Below are 19,034 nucleotides of genomic sequence, written 5' to 3'. Positions count from 1 at the left end.
TGTGCAAAAAAGACATTACACAATTATTTAAACCTGCCAACTGGAATATCTAACAAACTAGTGTAAAATGTTTTGTTACATTTTTAGATATTGTGTCATTTAATTGAGCCGCAGTAAAACATAACCTGCCGCCACAACTGATAAAGTCATTATTTTTCACACTATGAGACTGAAATCACTGAAAAATCTATTTCCCAAAACAGGGCAATTGTCGTTGATTCTCCAGCAGAGGTCGCCGTACGCGTAGGAACACAGTCTTTCATGTGGATTGATCTGAATTCCAGCAGATGGTGCAGCGACCACTTTCGATAATCTCTTAGTTCATTCACGTTTACTACTTAAATTCTAACCTCGGCGTCATCAGACTTTACTCCCATTCTCCCACGAATTACTCAAGGTTCACTAATTCTAAATCATAATGTAGGCAAATTAATGCTGAGTTAACAAAACAACAGGTTACCTCTTTTTTCTATTATGGATATAGGCCTATGTAGTCCTGAAGCCAGGGTTGTGAAGTAGGAAATTTGGTATATAGTATTTTTTTATTGGCCTATAATATCGTCTATATACATAAGGCAAGATTTTCACATTTTCATTATGCTTTATGTAGCATGTACATGTCAAACTAGAGGTTTTATCATGATTCTGAATGGTCCAAGCATTCGTTTTGCACGAAAAACACTCTGCCATAGCCACCTTGCCCAAATGTGCCTCAAAATGTGCCGACCTCATCACATTTGTGATGACGGCTAGTGTTTTTTTTTCTTTGTGCAAAACGAATTATTGGAATGGATTCAGAATCATGATTTGAAAACCCCCTAGTTTGACATGTCACATGCTACATAAAGCATAATAAAATGTTGTCATTGTTGACATTTGTTAATGGTATGGTCACATATAAACCCCTATACAGTGGCGTGCACAGACATTTAGAGGGGCAGGTGCTCAAGTGAAAAAAAGGGCACCTTGTGCAGCGCATTTTGGGGCGGGAACCCATTTTGGTGCTTTAGCTATTGAAAAATAGCAGATACAAGCTCATAGCGCGCCACTACGCCACTAAGCTACGAGCTTGTAGGTCTGCTATTTTTATTTTATCAAAGAACCACTGACATAGAAACATATAGCTTTAGATTGTGGGGGCCTAAATAATATAGTAGAAGCGTTTTTATCAAGATTTGATCAATGTCACCATGGTCCACACACTACAAATTAAATAAAACATTTTTTTTTTAAGAGCAAAATTGCCAAAAGGGCAGGGGGTGCTCTAGCACCCCCTAGTGTCTATCTGTGCACGCCACTGCCCCTATAAAAACATTGCTCAATACAGCCGGTCAGCAAGTAGATTCATGAATGTACGTACTGTATATAGACAATATTTTAGGCCAATAAAAAATACAATATACCAAATTTCACACTTTTAACAAAAGAAGCCTGTTGATTGCCGGACTAATGTAGCCTATCTTTAGGGTGTACGTTTCCCAACACAAATCAGTTTAATAAACATTTATTTAAAGGAGAATTCCATGCTAGAAGGCTTTCTTACCTTAATTTGTAGTTGTTACGTCCCCACCAAAGAGGTCCAGGTGTTATATTGTGCAAAAGCGCATTATTGGCTATTTCCCCTATCATAAGCCCTCAATGAATTGCATTGAATTGAATGGGGCTATGGGGTGTTATGCTAATTCGCTTATTTCCATCGCTCAAAAATCTTTTTTATATATCCTCTCTTCATAATGTAAATAGTATCCCAAGCGGCACACTTTACTACTTATTTCGATGGAAATAAGCGAATTAGCACAAAAAACCCAACCTCCATTGAGGGCTTATATTAGGGGAAATAGCCAATAATGCACTTTTGCACAAAATAACACCTGGACCTCTTTGTTGGGGACGTAACAACTACAAATAAAGGTAAGAAAGCCTTCTAGCATGGAATTATCCTTTAAGTAAGAACTAAGATTAGTTATAAAAGCATATTCCTTCTAAAATGCACCTTTTATTATGCTGATATGAACTTACTGACATTTGGCGATATCTTCTCATACTGTCTGTGAAGGTGGGGGCATGGGGGGAATGTAGGGACTGTTTACATTCCAAGGGTTCAAAGGTTGCTGACAGTGACACTCAGTAATAAGATTGTCATATAGGCCTATACATTGTCTCCTATGCACTTTCTTCAGGTTCTTCAGCCCATGTTGCATAATGGACAAGGACAAAATCACCTGACCTTTGTTGACCTTCAAAATAATCTAAAGAATGTTGAACTTGTGCATGTATCTCTCAAGGAATCAAGAAGACAAGAAGAAGTTAAAGTTATTAACATTGTTGTTTTGTTTGTAAAATGTTGTAGCTAGTTTGTCATTCATGTCCTCTAGTAATGCTCTAGCTATAGTCTACATGGAGACGGAGGTGACCTGTCTGGTTTGAGAGTTGAGGGTTGGCTCTGTTGTTTGGCTCACCTCCAGGTTTGACACATGGCTGCACACACTTCCCATATTTCTCCCAGTATGGCAAGTTCCCTCCCCACCTAAAAATAGCAAGCCTCCAAAGAGTTGGGACGTGGGAACGTGGCTCTGCACTGCCAACTTCTATGCGAATAAAATGACTCTGTTCGCCAATAAGACAGTATAGGAACCTGATTATTAGTTAGTGTACATGCATAACATATTCAGTATAAGAGCCTGCAAGGTATGTCTTCAATAATTGTGCTCAACTGACATATCATAGATCACATGATCAGATTCAGAGCATGTTGTCTTGGTTTTCAATGTGGGGCCCAGGCTCGAGGAGATTCCAGGGGCCTAAAGCCGACTGAGGAGTAGTTTAACTTTACAATAATTCAATTCACTTAAAATGATTACAATACAAAAGTTATAAAAGCAAGAAATGTTTCAATAACACCACCATGGAATGTATTTCTCATTTCTCATACAATTATGACATTTGAATCGCATGATTTTACTAGACAGCAAATTAGCCGATCTACAAGATCACAACTCGTCGCCGACGTAATACATTTGCGATCTTGTAGATCGAAGAATAATACGAAAGCTCTGCTCTCCTCTCCTCGGTGCTGATTGGGGCCCAGCATGTTTGATCCCTCCTCTGCCATGTAATGTGACGTAGCGTGCAGTGCACACTGCAGTGGGTTGTGCTTGACTATATTGCCGGGAGCCGGGTACTGTTTCGGCCCCTCTTTGCTCGGAATTTTGTCGAGGATCCACTGCAAGTGACACACGGGCAGGCAAAGACATGGCCGGATACCTGAAGGTCCTCAGCTCTCTCACCAGGTCTGCTGCAGCTCTCAGCAAGAACCCTGCGGTGCTTGCCCCGGCGGCCACTTGTCAGACTCTCCAACAAAGGAACTGTGAGTTCAACAACCTGATCTGATCGCACAGCTGCTAAGCCATCCACGGCGCTAGGATGGAGGATTGGAGGTTAACGATGGCTAACGTTAGCCACCACCGACCCCATCATCCAACCTAGAAAACCCGTTCGTGTGCTAGAATGCGAAGTTAAGCGCTCACCCTAGCCTATTTTAAAAGCCTCGTTACGGTAATATTAATAATGTTGATCTGCAGGCAACGACGCGCAAACCGACAGACTAGATAATGATATTGGTTATATGGCAGGTCGTTGGCTTGGCTGTTAAAGATAGAGGCGCCTAGATGAAGCCGGTTGTCTTTGTCCGCCTTTTCGAAGTTTCTGTGGTTTGCTGACTTTGCTTAGAAGTAGAATGATAATCTTCACCGTCGCATCTTAAGTACCATCGTTAACATAGGGTACTTTGACATTTGAGCTTTGACTACTGATCTTTACATTTACAATAATGTCGAAAAGAAAACTCATATGCCACGCACTACTGGCAGTGGCAGGGTTTGAATGACATCTGCACGCCCACATGTGTCCGTTGTACAAGTAAAAGTCTTCACAATTAATACAATATATTTGCATGATATGTAGCTTAGGTTGATCTGTTTACTAATAAAGTATTCCACGTCAGTGCATCTATCGTCCTTTAAACGGATTTGTTAAGCTATTCTTCCTTCGAAGTGAGTGAGAACTTTTCCACAAGGTCAGCTAGGGTACAGTACGAGGTACTGGTAGGAGAGTAATGGCCGCCACAACAGTACAAGTGTCCTACTTTATGTCTTCCATTTGGGGCATAGCACTAGCCTGCTCTCTCTCTCTCTCTCTCTTTTATATATATATATAACACATTTGCTAAATACTGTTATTTTCTATTAATGTTAAACTGGTGAGTTGTGTACAGTTCACAGGTGTCATTTACTTGGAGTCTTGTTAATGTGTAATATACCTAATTCTGGTAAGGAATAGGCTATTGTATGGTGCTCAGGACCTCTGGGACGTTGCATTTTGATAAACTTAAAAGTCCTTATTGCAAGCAAAACACCACAACTCACCTGGTGTGTAACCCCTCCCCCTTTCGTGACTTTGGAGCACACAGCCAAATACTGGGTCAATTGAAGGGCGCTGTGTTTGTCACTGTCCTGTCAGCTGTCACAGCTGTCTCTGAATAAATGTGCCTTTTGAGCATTGTAGTCACCTCGCTATCACTGCTGTTTCATAATAATCCATTGCAGTTCACTAGTATAAAGATTGACCAAACAAATGGCCTCAGCATGGATTAAAGGCTTTGTCGGTGTTAAAACTACACAACACATATTTTCTGAACAATGAGATTTACTGTCCTGGCTGTCATTATAGCCAAAGTTAAAGAGATCATAGTATTACATAATTGATCTGTTAAGGATCTTTATATCTTATCTTGGTGGGAAATATGGGATGTTAAACCTGTTCTAACTTGAGTGTTTTGTTACAAGTGGAAAGTATGGTAATGTAAGGAAAAGCTTCATTATCCTCAAAGCCATGGCTATGGCTGGCAGAGTGGCAGATCTGTTTGTGTCTTATTCCCATCACATGTTGCATTATCTTTTGCCAGGAGATTTACTGATTGATTGTGCACACAATACAAACCTCTCAGTGCCCCTCTAAATATATTATATTTCTTCTCATTCTGCTACCTCTTGGTTACTTGGTCTTTTTTGAAAGGCTAATGAGCATCTAATCTAATAATGGTCTGCTTCACCAAAGATTCCTTTAGACTCCTTTCCATTTGTCTAGATATTGTGGACTTTGGTGAGACAAGTGAACTACCGGTAATGTGGATACAGTAGTTGTCCAGTTTGTGCCCTGCAAAACTTGGTAGACTTAAAAGTGAAGTGGTTTCTGGTTGTTGACCAGAAAAGGACAGCTGTCCTAATGACCTTTAGAGTGAAGCTCTCGTTTTTGTTTTGGATTTGTCCTTTACTCTGTCCTAACTCCTATCTGAATATCTGAAGTTACAGCTATCAGCTAATGACATTCACTAGTCTACACAGTGATATGTGGGATAATTTTATTTACATTGTCTGAGCGCATCATTGTGATACATCACGATCTCACAGGTGGTGAGTTTATTCATGTTGCTGATATTGGAAGTGGAAAATCAGAGAATCACCAACTGTGCAGGAAAGTGGTACAACCAACCAGTCGTATGCATAGAACCCATTCCCTTATTGCCAAAGTGCATCTACTAAGTGCACTTGTACAGCCCAATACCCTACCCATGTACTACTCTGTATCGGTAAAGGTCCTGATACTCTGACCCGATACTAAAACATTAATTGATTGCTGTACAAGCCTATTTTTGAGCACTGTAATTGAACATTACAACAATATCATCATAAAGAAAGTACTCTTATTGGTACTTGGTAGTCAGTATTGGTGAGTAGTACTCAAAATTAAGTAGTTTGTTCTAGGTAAAAAAAAATGGTATCGGAGCAGTGAAAATAACCATCTACAACTACAAGCATGTTGCTTATGAGGTTGTAGATTATGCATATTTTTGAAATGCTGTGAAAATCTTCGTATATAATGACATGCCCAATATATATATATATATATATATATATATATATATATATATATATATATATATATATATATACATACATACATACATACATACATACAATGACGTGGCCCAACATGGGACGCCAGGGTAAAAATGGTTAAATGCATACTACCGTATCCCCAACAAATGCCCAGTTGCTATGGGGAGCCTGCATGACTTTGTTTATAACAGTCCTCCTGCATCCAGTTTGTTGAACACATTATACGTTATGTAACTTAGTTCTCCAGCTCTCCCCTCCCCCTCTATCAGATTCATTGTGAATGTCTGTGAATGTGAAATGACTCTTACACATAATGCCTTGCAATAGTAGTGTCAGGAGGTGAATATCTATCATAGTTAGGCCTATCTATATTCAACCTCATAATCGCCTCCTCAAAATAATTAAGCTTTTGACAAGGTTTCCAGTGTAACCTTTCTGGTGTAGTAAAACGTAACACAGTAAAAATAACACATTTATGTGGAATGTTTATTGTGAAAATGTACCCGTGAAAGATTATATCAAAAAATATAATGCTGACAAGATATTGACACTGTGATAAACTGATTATTGTGTATATTGTCCAGAAACCAACCAGGGTTAGACAATCTCATTCTACACTACAGAGCTCTTTTTTGATTGGTGTTGCCACTACTTTCAGGAAAACACTGCTTCTAAGAACAGCACACAATCTTGTGTACTCGACAGAAAGAGTAGAATTCCGATGTTTGAGAATAACATAAAATGGCATTGTCCTACGCCACAAGATGGGCCTTTTAAATTTATTTATTTTTATTGTTCATACTGGCGACAGCATTTATACAGGATATGCAGTACCTCGAACGGAGAGAAAATAAAAAGAGGGGGTATCAAGATAAATCTTTCTGATTAGGTTTAGGTTACATTTTTGACCTGTAGAAGAGTGTACCATTATCACAGTACTGTGCCATTGGTTACAGGGGTTACATTTTTGACCTGTAGAAGAGTGTACCATTATCACAGTACTGTGCCATTGGTTACAGGGGGATCTAACGTTACATCTGTACTGACCTCTGGGTTATTTTCAATGATCCACCATGTTACGTAGTATGTACCTTCAGCTGACAGGGACCATGTGTCTAGCCAAGAGCATGGGAACTGAACTGAGTGTATTTTGACAGGTGCTACCAAGGCTTGATAGACGCTGTTAAAGGTTGAGTGTCTTTAAGCACGCACATGGGTCCATGCTATCGTATTTCATATGAATTAAAACAGTAATCTTTTTCACCAAATGTAATGTGGGGTCATGTACATTTCCAAAGTGTTCCGCCATTTTGTTCAAACAGACAGACACTACTCAATTATAATATTATATAAGTATCATGTTGCTGGAGCCCACTGACTTGGCTGGGAGGCCAGAAAGTCACTTGATTCCTTGCATCGGTAACAAGACAACTCACCCCGTTTCTGTTTTCCCCAGTGAGGGGTGGGAGAGGCTGGACAGCAGACGGCTGGACTTTGAATTTCTCTAACTATAAACTTTCATGACAGCAGACATTATATAAGTACAAATATAATTTATGAAAAGCTACTACAGTGACGTCTGTTCACAGAAGTTGTTGTAGGATATGTGGGGATTATCTGACGAGGTACCATTTTGAGTGGGCAAAACCTTACATATACTAAATAATACTAAATTGTTTATAGGGTCAATATAAGTAAAATAATATAGCCTTTCCACAGGAGTATCTTTTTATATTTTTCCAAAAAGAATACAAACAGTTAATAGCATATTACAAAGTTATCCCCCTCACTGGTGAAAATTCTGGGAGGAAAAACGGGCAAGCACCGGGGTGTGTTGTCCAGTATTCATTTGATTCCTTGCATCTCCTTGTTGGCAGGCCTCATCGCCAAAGTTGAGTGAAAGCAGATCTGACTGGTACTAAAAAAAAAAGAGAATCTGTAATTTAGTCCAATCTAACCCTGTGACATTGAATTAGTACACCCAAATGTTGGCTTTAACACATTAAGAGTCCACATTGTGTTGGAGGTAATAATATGGTGTTGAACTCTGATTTGAGGCTCACTGTCCAATTTGGAAGTCCATAATCAAAAAAGGAACTCTGTTAACCGACCAAAGGGATCTTTTCCTGACCTATATGCAATAATTATGATCATAGTGATGAAGCTACCATTTCGGTCCCAGGACAACAGTTTTTTGTTCCCTACAGGGTAGTAAAATAAAAGTCTGTTTACTTTGTCTTCTGTATGAATGACAGATGCCGACAAACGTATTAAGGTGGCCCAGCCAGTGGTGGAGATGGATGGAGATGAAATGACCAGGATCATCTGGGAGTTCATCAAAGAAAAGGTGCGTAGTAAGTGTTAAGTTGATGGGGGATGTGAACATGCAAACATTAGTGTGTGTTTGTGTGTATCTGTGTCTGCCTGCCTTGGGGCAGGACAGCGGCAGCCCACACTGTCTGACTTGTCTATTTTTATATCACTGACTGACAACGTAGATGGGGAGGAGTGTGTGTGTGTGTGTGTGTGTGTGTGTGGAGGGGGAGGGGGGGGGGGGGGGCTGATGGCAGTGAGATTATGTATGATGTGGGGGAGGGGTTTTGTGTGAGGTTCCTCTCGGGGGTTGGCTGATTGCCTTTGGAGAGGGCAGATGGTGTGCTGGCTTGGGACGAAACATGGATCATAGGGATGATATCAGTTAGTGTTATGTAATGTTTATTTTTTGTTGTCATTTTACGATGAATGTATTGTTAAAATGATGTAAACATGGTATAGCTACAGGTAGAAAACGTCACACAATGAATAGACTATTATGCATTGTTATCAGTTAATAACATTGCCTATACTTACTCGTTTTACAGACTGTAATACTTCATACTTGAAATTGTACCTAGAGGAGTAGATCTTGCACCTCGTTAAAATAATGATTTGACTCAGAGTGTCCTTGGAGTACAGTGTGTTCAGCTGTGTTGGGAAACCTGGCTAAACATAGCTTCTTTGACAGGAATGTTCCTGTGTAGTCCTATTTTCAAAGTAAAGCGTGCATGGGTTCTGATATTCTCATTTTGTGTTTTCTCAGCTCATTCTGTCTAACGTCGATGTTGAGTTGAAGTACTATGATCTGGGTCTGCCGTACCGTGACCAGACAGATGACCAGGTCACCATCGACTCGGCCCTGGCTACCCTGAAGTACAACGTGTCTGTCAAATGTGCCACCATCACACCCGATGAGGACAGAGTTGTTGGTAATAACATTTTAACCACTATAAAAGTATTTGTGAAATTCCAAACTATAAAAAAAAAATAGCTGATCTACAAGCTGACAACACGTTTTTAGCGTGACGTGTTCTGGGCTTGTACAAAAACAATTGGAAATTGAAATTGTTCAGGTTTTTTCCCCTCATCTATAACAGTGGTCCTTGAGGGGGTTCCTCCAGGAGTCCAGGTGGTCCTCAGCTAACTGATTGAGAGTTGGTAACCAAATTGACCCTTATAGATATTTTAACTCTTGAGTGTAAATTTTACACTATCAAGAGTTACATTATTGTTAAACATCTGCATTACTTAATTTACAAGACGTCTACACTATTGGAGAATGCAGAATTGTTATCTATCTATAAATGCACCACGTCTCTGTACGGCTGTAATGTACGTAACTCAAATTCGACACACACGTTCCACACCCCCACAGGGAGTGCAGTCGAGTCGGTAGGACCCACGGCTGTCCAGAACCGCCACAAAAGGCCTCTGCCTGGGATCTGTACAGGGCCACTGCTCAGGGTCCATATATGGAGCTGGTCTGTTCTGACATCACAACACTCCATATGGGTGCTTCTACAAAGTCTCGTCACGAAGATGCTAAATGCCGCTCGTGGCAGGAGTCTCTTCCTGGTTTTTAAACAGCTGGTGGATGGAAATTAAGGTCCACCCACACTGCGGCTTGCAGCGTCGGCCAGAAAACCGGAAACGCTTTGCCCTCGCTGCAAATTGCAGCGTGGGTGGAGCTTCATTTCCATCCACCAGCTGTCTAAAAACCAGGAAGAGACTCCTGCCGCACGCGGCAACTGGCATCTTCGTGACTTCGTGATTGCGTGGATGCAATGCAGTCTATTTGGGCATGTCTGACACAACTCCATATATAGGAATAAAGGGACACAGAGAGATGAGTGGAACGGGTACTCTGACACAGGCATTGCATAGCCAGGTGGGGCATGGATCTCCAACTTTCATTGTTACCGATTCTGTGCTCTACATCCGGGCACCGGTCTAGTTTTGATCAATGATAACACAATATTCTAAGTTTAGGTTCTGAGAGGCTAAATCTCATCAGTGGTCTGTGGCTCAAATGCCGACTATAAAACCACTGCTCTATAATGATATGCCCAAACTGCTGACGACTGTGTTAAAGTGGTTAAAGGTATAATTCTCTTTTTCTTGTAGTCTGTGTTTGACATGTACTCATTAGCCAGTTTACAAAACCTATCCACATGAAAATTGTACTAGACGATTCCAGTCTGTGACATGTTTTTGTGTCACTTTGTGGACGACACCATGATAAAGCACTAAGACTTGTAATAAAGTCTTAGTGCTTTATCATGGTAACAGTTTTTGTATTGACTTGTGTATGTACCCATTCTACATACCGTGAAATAAAATAATCAATCAATGAAAAACTCTTGTGATTTCATTTCAGAGTTCAGCTTGAAGAAAATGTGGAAAAGTCCCAACGGAACCATCAGGAACATCCTGGGCGGCACTGTCTTCCGTGAACCAATCATTTGCAAGAACATTCCCAGGCTTGTGTCTGGCTGGACAAACCCCATCACCATTGGCAGACATGCATTTGGCGATCAGGTCAGTTCCGTCTAGACGCAGGAGATGTTCTGTTGCTCCTCGGTTTACACCCATTGTTTTTCACAAAGTGACAGACTTGGTAGTGCAACAGCCCAGGCTTGTTGAATATTCATATCGACACCATTTTTATCCTCGAATTACAAAAGACAAGTCATTCATTGTTCCCTCTACACTACAGTACAGAGCCACAGACTTTGTTGTTGACAAGCCGGGCAAATTCAAGATGACCTTCTCACCTACTGATGGCAGCGCAGGCAAGGAATGGGAGGTCTATGACTTCCCCGCTGGTGGCTGTGGAATGGGCATGTACAACACAGATGAGGTGTGTGTTTTATTTATTTTTATTTTTTCCTCATTAGATTTTACTGAAGAAAATGTAACTATCGATTATCTTCTTAGCGATTATTCTATTAGATTATGTTTTTGATTAATCGAGCAATTGAGATGTGCGTTTTATATATCTCTGCTATATAACTCCAACATGTTCATTTTTCTGGAAATGAAAAATATAGTTGTATATATATTGTCAATTACTTGCATGAGAGGGAGAGAGGTGGTGGACAGTTTGAGGGTCCAATGGAGTCCAAAGTGTTTTTGACTACTTTCCGAAACAACACACAGATGTAAAGGGTGTTCAACGACATATTCATTTATTTTTTGAGGGCACAGGTTTAATGTTTGTCTTTAGTTCAAAGTTTGTTTAGTAAACGCATTGACAATGAAGGGAAAATGTAGTCATGTGTCGTTTACGTCATATTGTCTCTTTATTGTTAATGGCGTTTAATGTTTGTGTTGGCACCGTTTGTTTTACATCACCATTACATCACCTAATCAACATGAGTTAGATTAGCAGATCTGAAAGAACCCAACATATCGCATTATGACCCGTTGTGTGCTTGTAGATATTATTAATCGATAATTAAGATGCTGTAATTTTTGTAGCAAACCGACAAGGTCTGTTGAAAGTATATTATTCATAAATTTGCATCTATTATTATAATCCAATTATGTTTGTTATTAAGTTAATATTTGCACCGTTATATTTCCATAACTGCAATGTAAAACCTGCTTCTGAGTAACAATCTACATGCATAGAATAAGTATAACCTGCATGTGGTGGTGTCTGTAGCGCTCCGTGAAACTCAGGTTTGGGTGCACTCACCTCATGTGATCCTGCCTAAACACTGTTTTGTTTGCGGATATCAAGGCAACAGTTTGTTTGGTTTTACAACAGTGGAGGTCATACTGTTCGCTGGGACTTTCAACCTGTCTATGGGAAATGGTGGTGTCAGCTAATGGTACTAGTGTATATATGAGGTCTAGCCTGGCCCAGAGACAAAAGGTTGTTAACCCCTGTATTACTTGTGTGGCCTTTCCGACTCGTAACCCTTTGCCCTGTTTTTTTCTCCTACAGTCTATTACTGGCTTTGCTCACGCATGCTTCCAGTATGCCATTGGCAAGAAGTGGCCTCTGTACATGAGCACCAAGAACACAATTCTCAAAGCCTATGATGGTAGATTCAAGGACATCTTCGAGGATATCTTTCAAAAGTGAGTCTTTTTTTTTTTTTACAAACAAAATGGAGCCCATTATGTTATCCTATTAGCATAGCTTTTGTTACTGTACTGCCATACTGTTTCCAAAACTTGCTAAAAAAAGGTATTGAAAGGGCACCCCTTGTGGATCAATCTGTCATTTCCCCCATCCATTCATGTTTGTTTTTGTCTGTAATCTACACAAACTTGATATTAAATAAAATTTATTTTCTTATAATATCAAGGTGTCACTGCAGTATTTGGTTGATACTGTATGTTTACTATCATGTTTCTGGTCACTGACACATTTCAAGTGGATACGCTTTGTGTCTGACAGGAACTACAAGCCACAGTTTGACGAGCTGAAGATCTGGTATGAACACAGACTCATCGACGACATGGTGGCCCAAGTACTGAAGTCCTCTGGAGCCTTTGTGTGGGCCTGCAAGAACTACGATGGAGATGTCCAGTCCGACATCCTGGCTCAGGGTGAGATTCGCTCAAACTGACATTACAGCATCATAATAAGAAGCAATTGCCACCAGGGAATTGTATAGCTTCTAGCTTGAGTGTTCCCCATTTTATTTAACAAAATGTTTTTTTTTATTTTTTTTTATAAAGATTCTTTTTTTGCGGCTTACGCCTTTTATTGATTTTTGAAGGGACAGACAGTAGGCTGACAGGAAACGGGAGAGAGATAGGGGGATGACATGCAGTAAAGGCCGTGTCGGGTCCGGGAGTCGAACCCGCGGCACACTGCGACTGGATTACCAGTCCGGTGCCCAGACCGTTACGCTACGGCCTGGGCCACAAAATGTTTTATTAAGCAAGATGTTGTAGAACTAGATTGACATCTATCTTTTTTTGTGAGGTTCTTTTAGGTTTTGGCTCCTTGGGACTGATGACATCGGTTCTTGTGTGCCCTGATGGCAAGACTATCGAGGCTGAAGCTGCCCATGGCACTGTGACCAGGCACTACCGTGAGCACCAGAAGGTATTCTATTTTGCTATTCAATGTTAATATCAATCTAGGAATGTGCAGTGGGGAAATCAAAAACAATTGCCTAGTTACACCAGTTATTTGTACTTGCAGTGACATCTGGTGGTGAAAATTGTAATAAACCTTAGCTGGCAACAAGGAAGGATTAAAATAGCTTTATCTTTATGCCTTGTATCCATGGTTGTCTTTGATAGCTAGAATGAGTTGCTTGATTGAATCATCCTGTCATCCTGTCTCTGTCTTCAGGGACGGTCAACCAGCACCAACCCCATTGCTAGCATCTTTGCCTGGACCAGGGGTCTTGAGCATAGGGGTAAACTTGATGGCAACACTGACCTTATCAAGTAAGGGATTTATAAATCATTGAAATGATCTGTCATTGTTTGCTCAGATGTGCTGATATAAGAGGTGTGAGCTCATTTTAATGTTTTTTGTTTTTCTCCTTGCAGGTTCTCTCAGACTTTGGAGAGGGTCTGTGTTGAGACCGTGGAAAGTGGTGTTATGACCAAGGACCTTGCAGGCTGCATCCACGGCCTGCCCAAGTAAGCAATCTTACTTTTCGTTAACATTTAATTCAACTAAAAAAGATTGTATACTCTTAACAACTTTTTATATTCAAATATAGCCTGCAGGGCAATTAATCATTGAATAGTTGAATGCTTTTTGAAAACGGGAACTGAGGTTTCTGTAGTCTGATTTCCCCTGTCCTGTCCTGTCTTGTCTTCTCAGCTGCAAACTGAACGAGCATTACGTCAACACCACAGACTTCCTGGACGCCATCAAGAACAATCTGGACAAAGCCCTCGGCAAGTGAAGGACTTGAAAGAGTCCAGCTAGCCTGGAAATGACAATACTCTTGTCCTGTTTTTGTACCTCGTTTTTAACTTAAAAGGTCAAGAAAACCACATGCATTTCAACTGAAGGATAAGAAAAACCTACTACTACTGTGTAGAAACAGAATCCCGTAGCTTACTTCTTAAATCGTTCTGCAGTTGAGAGATGTTCCACCTGCCAATCTTCACTCCTTTTTGCTCCATGGTTGTATTTTTTAAGTGAAGTACTGTATTCAAATAACTGAATTATGCCTTCGATAAGACTGAAGCCGATGTCAAGCATAATTGCCAATAAATCTCCCTTGTTTGAACCTCTCTTGAATTAAGCTGAATTAAGTCAAAACAATGAAAGTTGAGCCTTTTTAAAGGTAAATAAATTTATTATTTTACAGTATTGTCTGGTACACAACATTACATACATTTCTATCAACATTATATCCACACTGTCTAACAATACAGAAAGCCATTGAAGCTGAACATGGTGTAGTTCCCCTTTGTATCATCACTAAAACTGATGGAATGAACACGGAGGCAGAATAATTCACAAAGAATTGCATTTCATATTAAATGCGCTATATCAACATTTGCTAATCGATACTTTGTTTGCAGAGCTATATGTTTGTGAAAAGCTAAGCACTGAGAAACTGAATATATTGAGTATTTCCCAAATCATTTTCCGTGAGGTCCACGGCCCTGTCACATGTTGGGAGGTTGTCGTTCATCACTTTGGACCAGTGTACAGTTTGATGGATGGCATGCTCTCGCAGACACACAGGGGCACTTAATATTTCTGTCCAAAGTTTTTGGGACAGTTCTTGTTGAAATTCATCCACAGAAACCAGGACTGCAATAAGAATGCAAGGTTTGCATTGTGTTTTTAAAAATGTTGCAGTCTGTCCTGTGAAGGCCTAGATGGGACCGGATTCTTGAAAGGGAAGCAGTGTCACAGTCTGTTCTCTTCTTTTTGAAGAAATCTACAAATGGGTGGGAGGGCCAACCTAAATGCAATTATGTGAGATCTGCAATTGGGCCCCATGAAGTCCAACGTCCCAACCCTGTACAATGCTATGGCAAAGTCACTGCTGCTGCCCTTAGCTGCAGGATTTGGTAAATCCAATTCTTTGGTAAAGGGTTCTACAATTAAAAAGTTATTTTGATTATTTTTTTAAACATTCCACAGCAACAATTACATTCATAGACTAGAGATCAATACAGAGTGATGCTTGCTAATGCAGGAACTTAAGAAAACCAGACCGCTCACATAGTGTTGCCCTCAGTGCAATGCACTGATTACAGTACCAGCCAACATCCAGGACTGAAACATTCTGTACAATAAAATACAACAAAACTTGAATTGCAAATCCTATGGAATTTAGGTGGTCTTTTAGACCTTAACCTGGCATTTTCAATTTAGTACAAAGTGATAATTGTAAGTACATTAACCTCTGCAACTGGATAAGCTATGGCAAGTGAAATTAATATGAAGACTTCTCTCACCCTGTTGAAATGTGACCTCAATGTAACCCAACAGACTCGCTTGAAAGAGAGCGGGATTGTCTGAATGAGTAAGTGCATTATGCTGTCACCATATGCTTTTATTTGTCTATTTTTCTATTAGCTATAAAATATGCATTACGTTTTAGGCTCTGAGCATACTCTTATTAATCAAATGACAATAGATGTTTTTCCCCCTCCTAAAAATAATTTCCCCTATTTTGTGAATCTACACGTTCAGTAGATTTGTAGGTTTCTGTGGTGAAAAATATGGGCAATTAGGAAGGAAGTCTACAATTCCAGACTATGGCAAATGAGGAGATTCCAGTGCATATGAATGTGCAGAATTTGCTGGATGACTTCATGCCCTTGAAGATTCCAGCACTATGCCTTAAACAGCAAAAATAACACAATCCCCTATATTGTTATACAGTAAGTTCATACTTACACTCAATTTAGGGGTCATTTGAATAATTCATGCAGTGTTGTAGCGCCCGCCACCCTTCCCATAGCTGCTATAATACTCCATTTCAGACAGTTTAGTGATGTCTGGTGTGTTGTTGCTTGCCCGATTTTCTCGTTCACTGAATTCGAAGCTGTCGTCGTCATAGTCGTCCTGGCTCTCAACGTCTTGTGGGGCTTCTGAGGGAGAAGGTGTAGATGCACAAATATTAGCCCACCATTTCTTCAGACACACACAGGCCCCTTTTCCACCAAAATAACTTTAACAAGCCCCTCCTATATTCAGCTATTAGTGTAGATTTTCGTCTTACACAAACATTAAATTCCCATTGACAATGAACTGAGAATTTTACGTTATAGTGTCTGAGCAAATCGGCTTAGTGTCTATTTTTGAGGGGCGCTCCTATATACAGGTTTTATTGTTTGTTTTTAGTTCAATGTTTGTTTTAAAAACGCCATTGAGAATGAAGGGAACATTTACGTCATATTGTCCCTCATTACGTCATTGTCTCTTCTCTTTATTGTTATTTAATGTTTGTGTTGGCACCGTTTGTTCTACATCACCATTACATCACCTAATCAACAACAGCGCCCCTCACTTCACAAAGGTGTGATTTTTATTATGGTATAGTATATACTATATAGCCTATCACAATAGTGAGACACTCGATCACTGTGGTTCCCACTTCAGGGCAAGAAGTATATCTTGGTTCCATTTCCGAATCAACTTGTAGGGATCTGAACCAATTAATTTGGTTCAAAATTAGGCGGGGAAAATAGAATAGAACCATTTCAACCCTGGTGGAAAGAGGGCCAGTGAGTCTGACTACAGATGAGAGACATGGCCTCGTTGAGGAGAGTCTGTAGATTGCACCTCCTCCAATGCTTCCATATCACTCTCCACTGATAGAGACAGGCATGTCTAATCCAGTCTCTGCTATATTTACTAAACACACAGTGAGGGAGTGACAGGGAAGCACCAAAACACTCAGGCCAGTAGATTACAGTACATGCTGAGTCAAAGTGCATTAGGGGCCGACTGAGTGACAATAATGCATTATGAAGTATGCAGAGGAGTCCAACTAACAGAAATTAGACATGCGTACCCACGCAAATGTCGTCACGTAAATTAATCGTTTCAAAGGTGGCTATGGACTTTTCCTTCAGCGTTCCTCACCGTGATCCAGCGAGGTGTCCAGGACGCCGTGTTTGACCTTCATGTGTCGACTTAAGTTTCCTTTCAAGTTGAACTTGCTGCTGCAGTAAGGGCACTTGAATGGCTTGCTGCCCGCATGGAGATGCATGTGGCCCAAGAGGTTGTACATTCTATTGAAAGATTTCCCGCACACCTGAGAGGCAACGAGGGAAAACAGGACAGGTGATTCCACATGCTCAATTACAAGAGGAGTCTCATCTGGATTGAGATACATGCAGTCCGGTCCTTACCTTGCATTTGAAAGGCTTGACCGGCAGGTGGACAATCATGTGAGTTTTAAGGGTCTGTTTCTGGACAAATGTCTTGAAGCAGACGTGGCATTGGAAGGGCCTCACGCTGGCATGAATCAACATGTGCCTTTTCAGGTTGGCAGACAGAGTGAACTCCCTTTGACACACTTCACACTTGAATTCTTTCATACCCTAGGGAGACAAAAGTATTTGGGAATTACTTTTTAAAGTAATTAGTTTAGATTTTATTTTCTCTCTCTTTCATTTCTATTTGGTTAAAAAATGAGTCATAATAGGGGATAAACACACAGAAGTACCATAATTTCATAAATAATTGAAAACAAATGCATGTAACTGTCTGGACAGTAAGAACTGCCACAGGGTGACCCACACTCAATAATACAACAGAGGAAACAATGAGGTGAGTGAGGATTTGCATACTGGCTTCATGTCAGTCAAACTCATATACAGTAGGTCACGCTATGCTCCATCAAGTGTTGAGATGCTGGGGAGAAGTGTCTTTAACAATAGCTGAAGTAATACATATATTCCTTTAAAGCTACAATCCTTACGTTTTTGGTCTGTTGTAATTACAACAATGTCCGAACTACAAAAAAGGTTGCGGCCCATCTATAGTGTCCAACCCGATGCACCATCTGCTTTGGATAACTTTACTGAGATTGTGAGTAGGTTTCCTACCTGACACCAGGTGTACATTTCTCAATTGAAGAGTAGGGAGAACTTCTCCCATCACTGCAGATGTGCTAGTTATATTTTAACATACTCTACCATACAGATTGTTAACATAGCATTTCATTCATTAAAGTAAGTCCTGGATTGTAGCTTTAAGTATATTCTAACATACACACAAAGTAACGGCAGCATCATTCAGATATAAAGACAATTTTCCAATATAAAACACTGAATTTAACAGAATGTAGTGTGGGCCTACTGTGGTCTTGAAATGGAGAAGACATTGAATGATTCATCGCACATAAAGGGAAGTTGGTCTACGTACGAGTCGCAACACAAAACACATGCAAGTGGGGGGTTGAGGCACCAGACAAAGAACCAAGAGCTTTGAAGGCTGTGTTTACACAGCAACTGGTTTTGGAAAAAGGCTGTTAGGCATAGTGTGCGATATAACCCTCCATTTTCTATAAGGTCTATATTCTATAAGGTTACATACATTCTGTACTAGGCACAGAATTTGCTTTTTATCTCATGAAACATTTTCTTCTTTCCCTCTCTCATTTAAATAAAATACTTTGGGAACTTGTAGCACTACTTGATGGGTTAACTTAAGACATACAGAGTGGAGCACAAAATCAGGCGCATCGTTGGAGTTTCAGTACCTTCAGTGCGAGGGCGTGCGCTGCCAGTACCTTGTGAGTGAGGGCGTGCTGTCTGAGGTGGTGTATCTGGACAAACTCCATGCCACACTCGGGGCAG

At 40.4% G+C, this 19,034-nt stretch overlaps 2 protein-coding genes across 3 annotated transcripts in view; one reads left to right on the top strand and one right to left on the bottom strand.

The window, feature by feature from the left end:
* Nucleotides 1–3,155: 3,155 nt before the first annotated feature.
* Nucleotides 3,156–14,495, top strand: idh2 (isocitrate dehydrogenase (NADP(+)) 2). Its single transcript, XM_083763915.1, has 11 exons — nucleotides 3,156–3,367; nucleotides 8,213–8,304; nucleotides 9,037–9,202; nucleotides 10,651–10,811; nucleotides 10,990–11,133; nucleotides 12,226–12,362; nucleotides 12,685–12,836; nucleotides 13,229–13,341; nucleotides 13,594–13,691; nucleotides 13,797–13,889; nucleotides 14,077–14,495. The coding sequence occupies exons 1-11, from the start codon at nucleotides 3,253–3,255 to the stop codon at nucleotides 14,159–14,161; spliced, it is 1,356 nt and encodes a 451-aa protein (XP_083620041.1). The 5' UTR covers nucleotides 3,156–3,252; the 3' UTR covers nucleotides 14,162–14,495.
* Nucleotides 14,496–14,637: 142 nt separating this feature from the next.
* Nucleotides 14,638–19,034, bottom strand: part of znf710a (zinc finger protein 710a) — an 8,430-nt gene continuing 4,033 nt past the window's right edge. The window contains exons 2-5 of one of the 2 annotated variants that reach the window (XM_083763913.1): nucleotides 18,938–19,034; nucleotides 17,583–17,774; nucleotides 17,314–17,485; nucleotides 14,638–16,316 (exon numbers count right to left, since the gene is read on the bottom strand). The exon at nucleotides 18,938–19,034 is cut by the window's right edge and continues 1,451 nt beyond it. In XM_083763913.1, the coding sequence (XP_083620039.1) occupies nucleotides 16,150–16,316; nucleotides 17,314–17,485; nucleotides 17,583–17,774; nucleotides 18,938–19,034 (628 nt within the window). In that variant the 3' untranslated portion in view covers nucleotides 14,638–16,149. The remainder of the gene's footprint in view (nucleotides 16,317–17,313; nucleotides 17,486–17,582; nucleotides 17,775–18,937) is intronic. The other variant, XM_083763914.1, reaches the window with a different exon arrangement.

Source organism: Protomyctophum parallelum (assembly GCF_964188405.1).
Source record: "Protomyctophum parallelum genome assembly, chromosome: 4".
Taxonomy (NCBI): domain Eukaryota; kingdom Metazoa; phylum Chordata; class Actinopteri; order Myctophiformes; family Myctophidae; genus Protomyctophum; species Protomyctophum parallelum.
Note: the sequence above shows the minus strand (reverse complement) of the source record. Positions and strands in the feature narration are given on the sequence as shown.

Coding starts and splice junctions, on each gene's coding strand:
- idh2 (XM_083763915.1), top strand. CDS start 3,253: ATGGCCGGATACCTGAAGGTCCTCAGCTCTCTCACCAGGTCTGCTGCA. Junction 8,305..9,036: donor GGGAGTTCATCAAAGAAAAG/GTGCGTAGTAAG, acceptor GTGTTTTCTCAG/CTCATTCTGTCTAACGTCGA. Junction 11,134..12,225: donor GCATGTACAACACAGATGAG/GTGTGTGTTTTA, acceptor TTTCTCCTACAG/TCTATTACTGGCTTTGCTCA.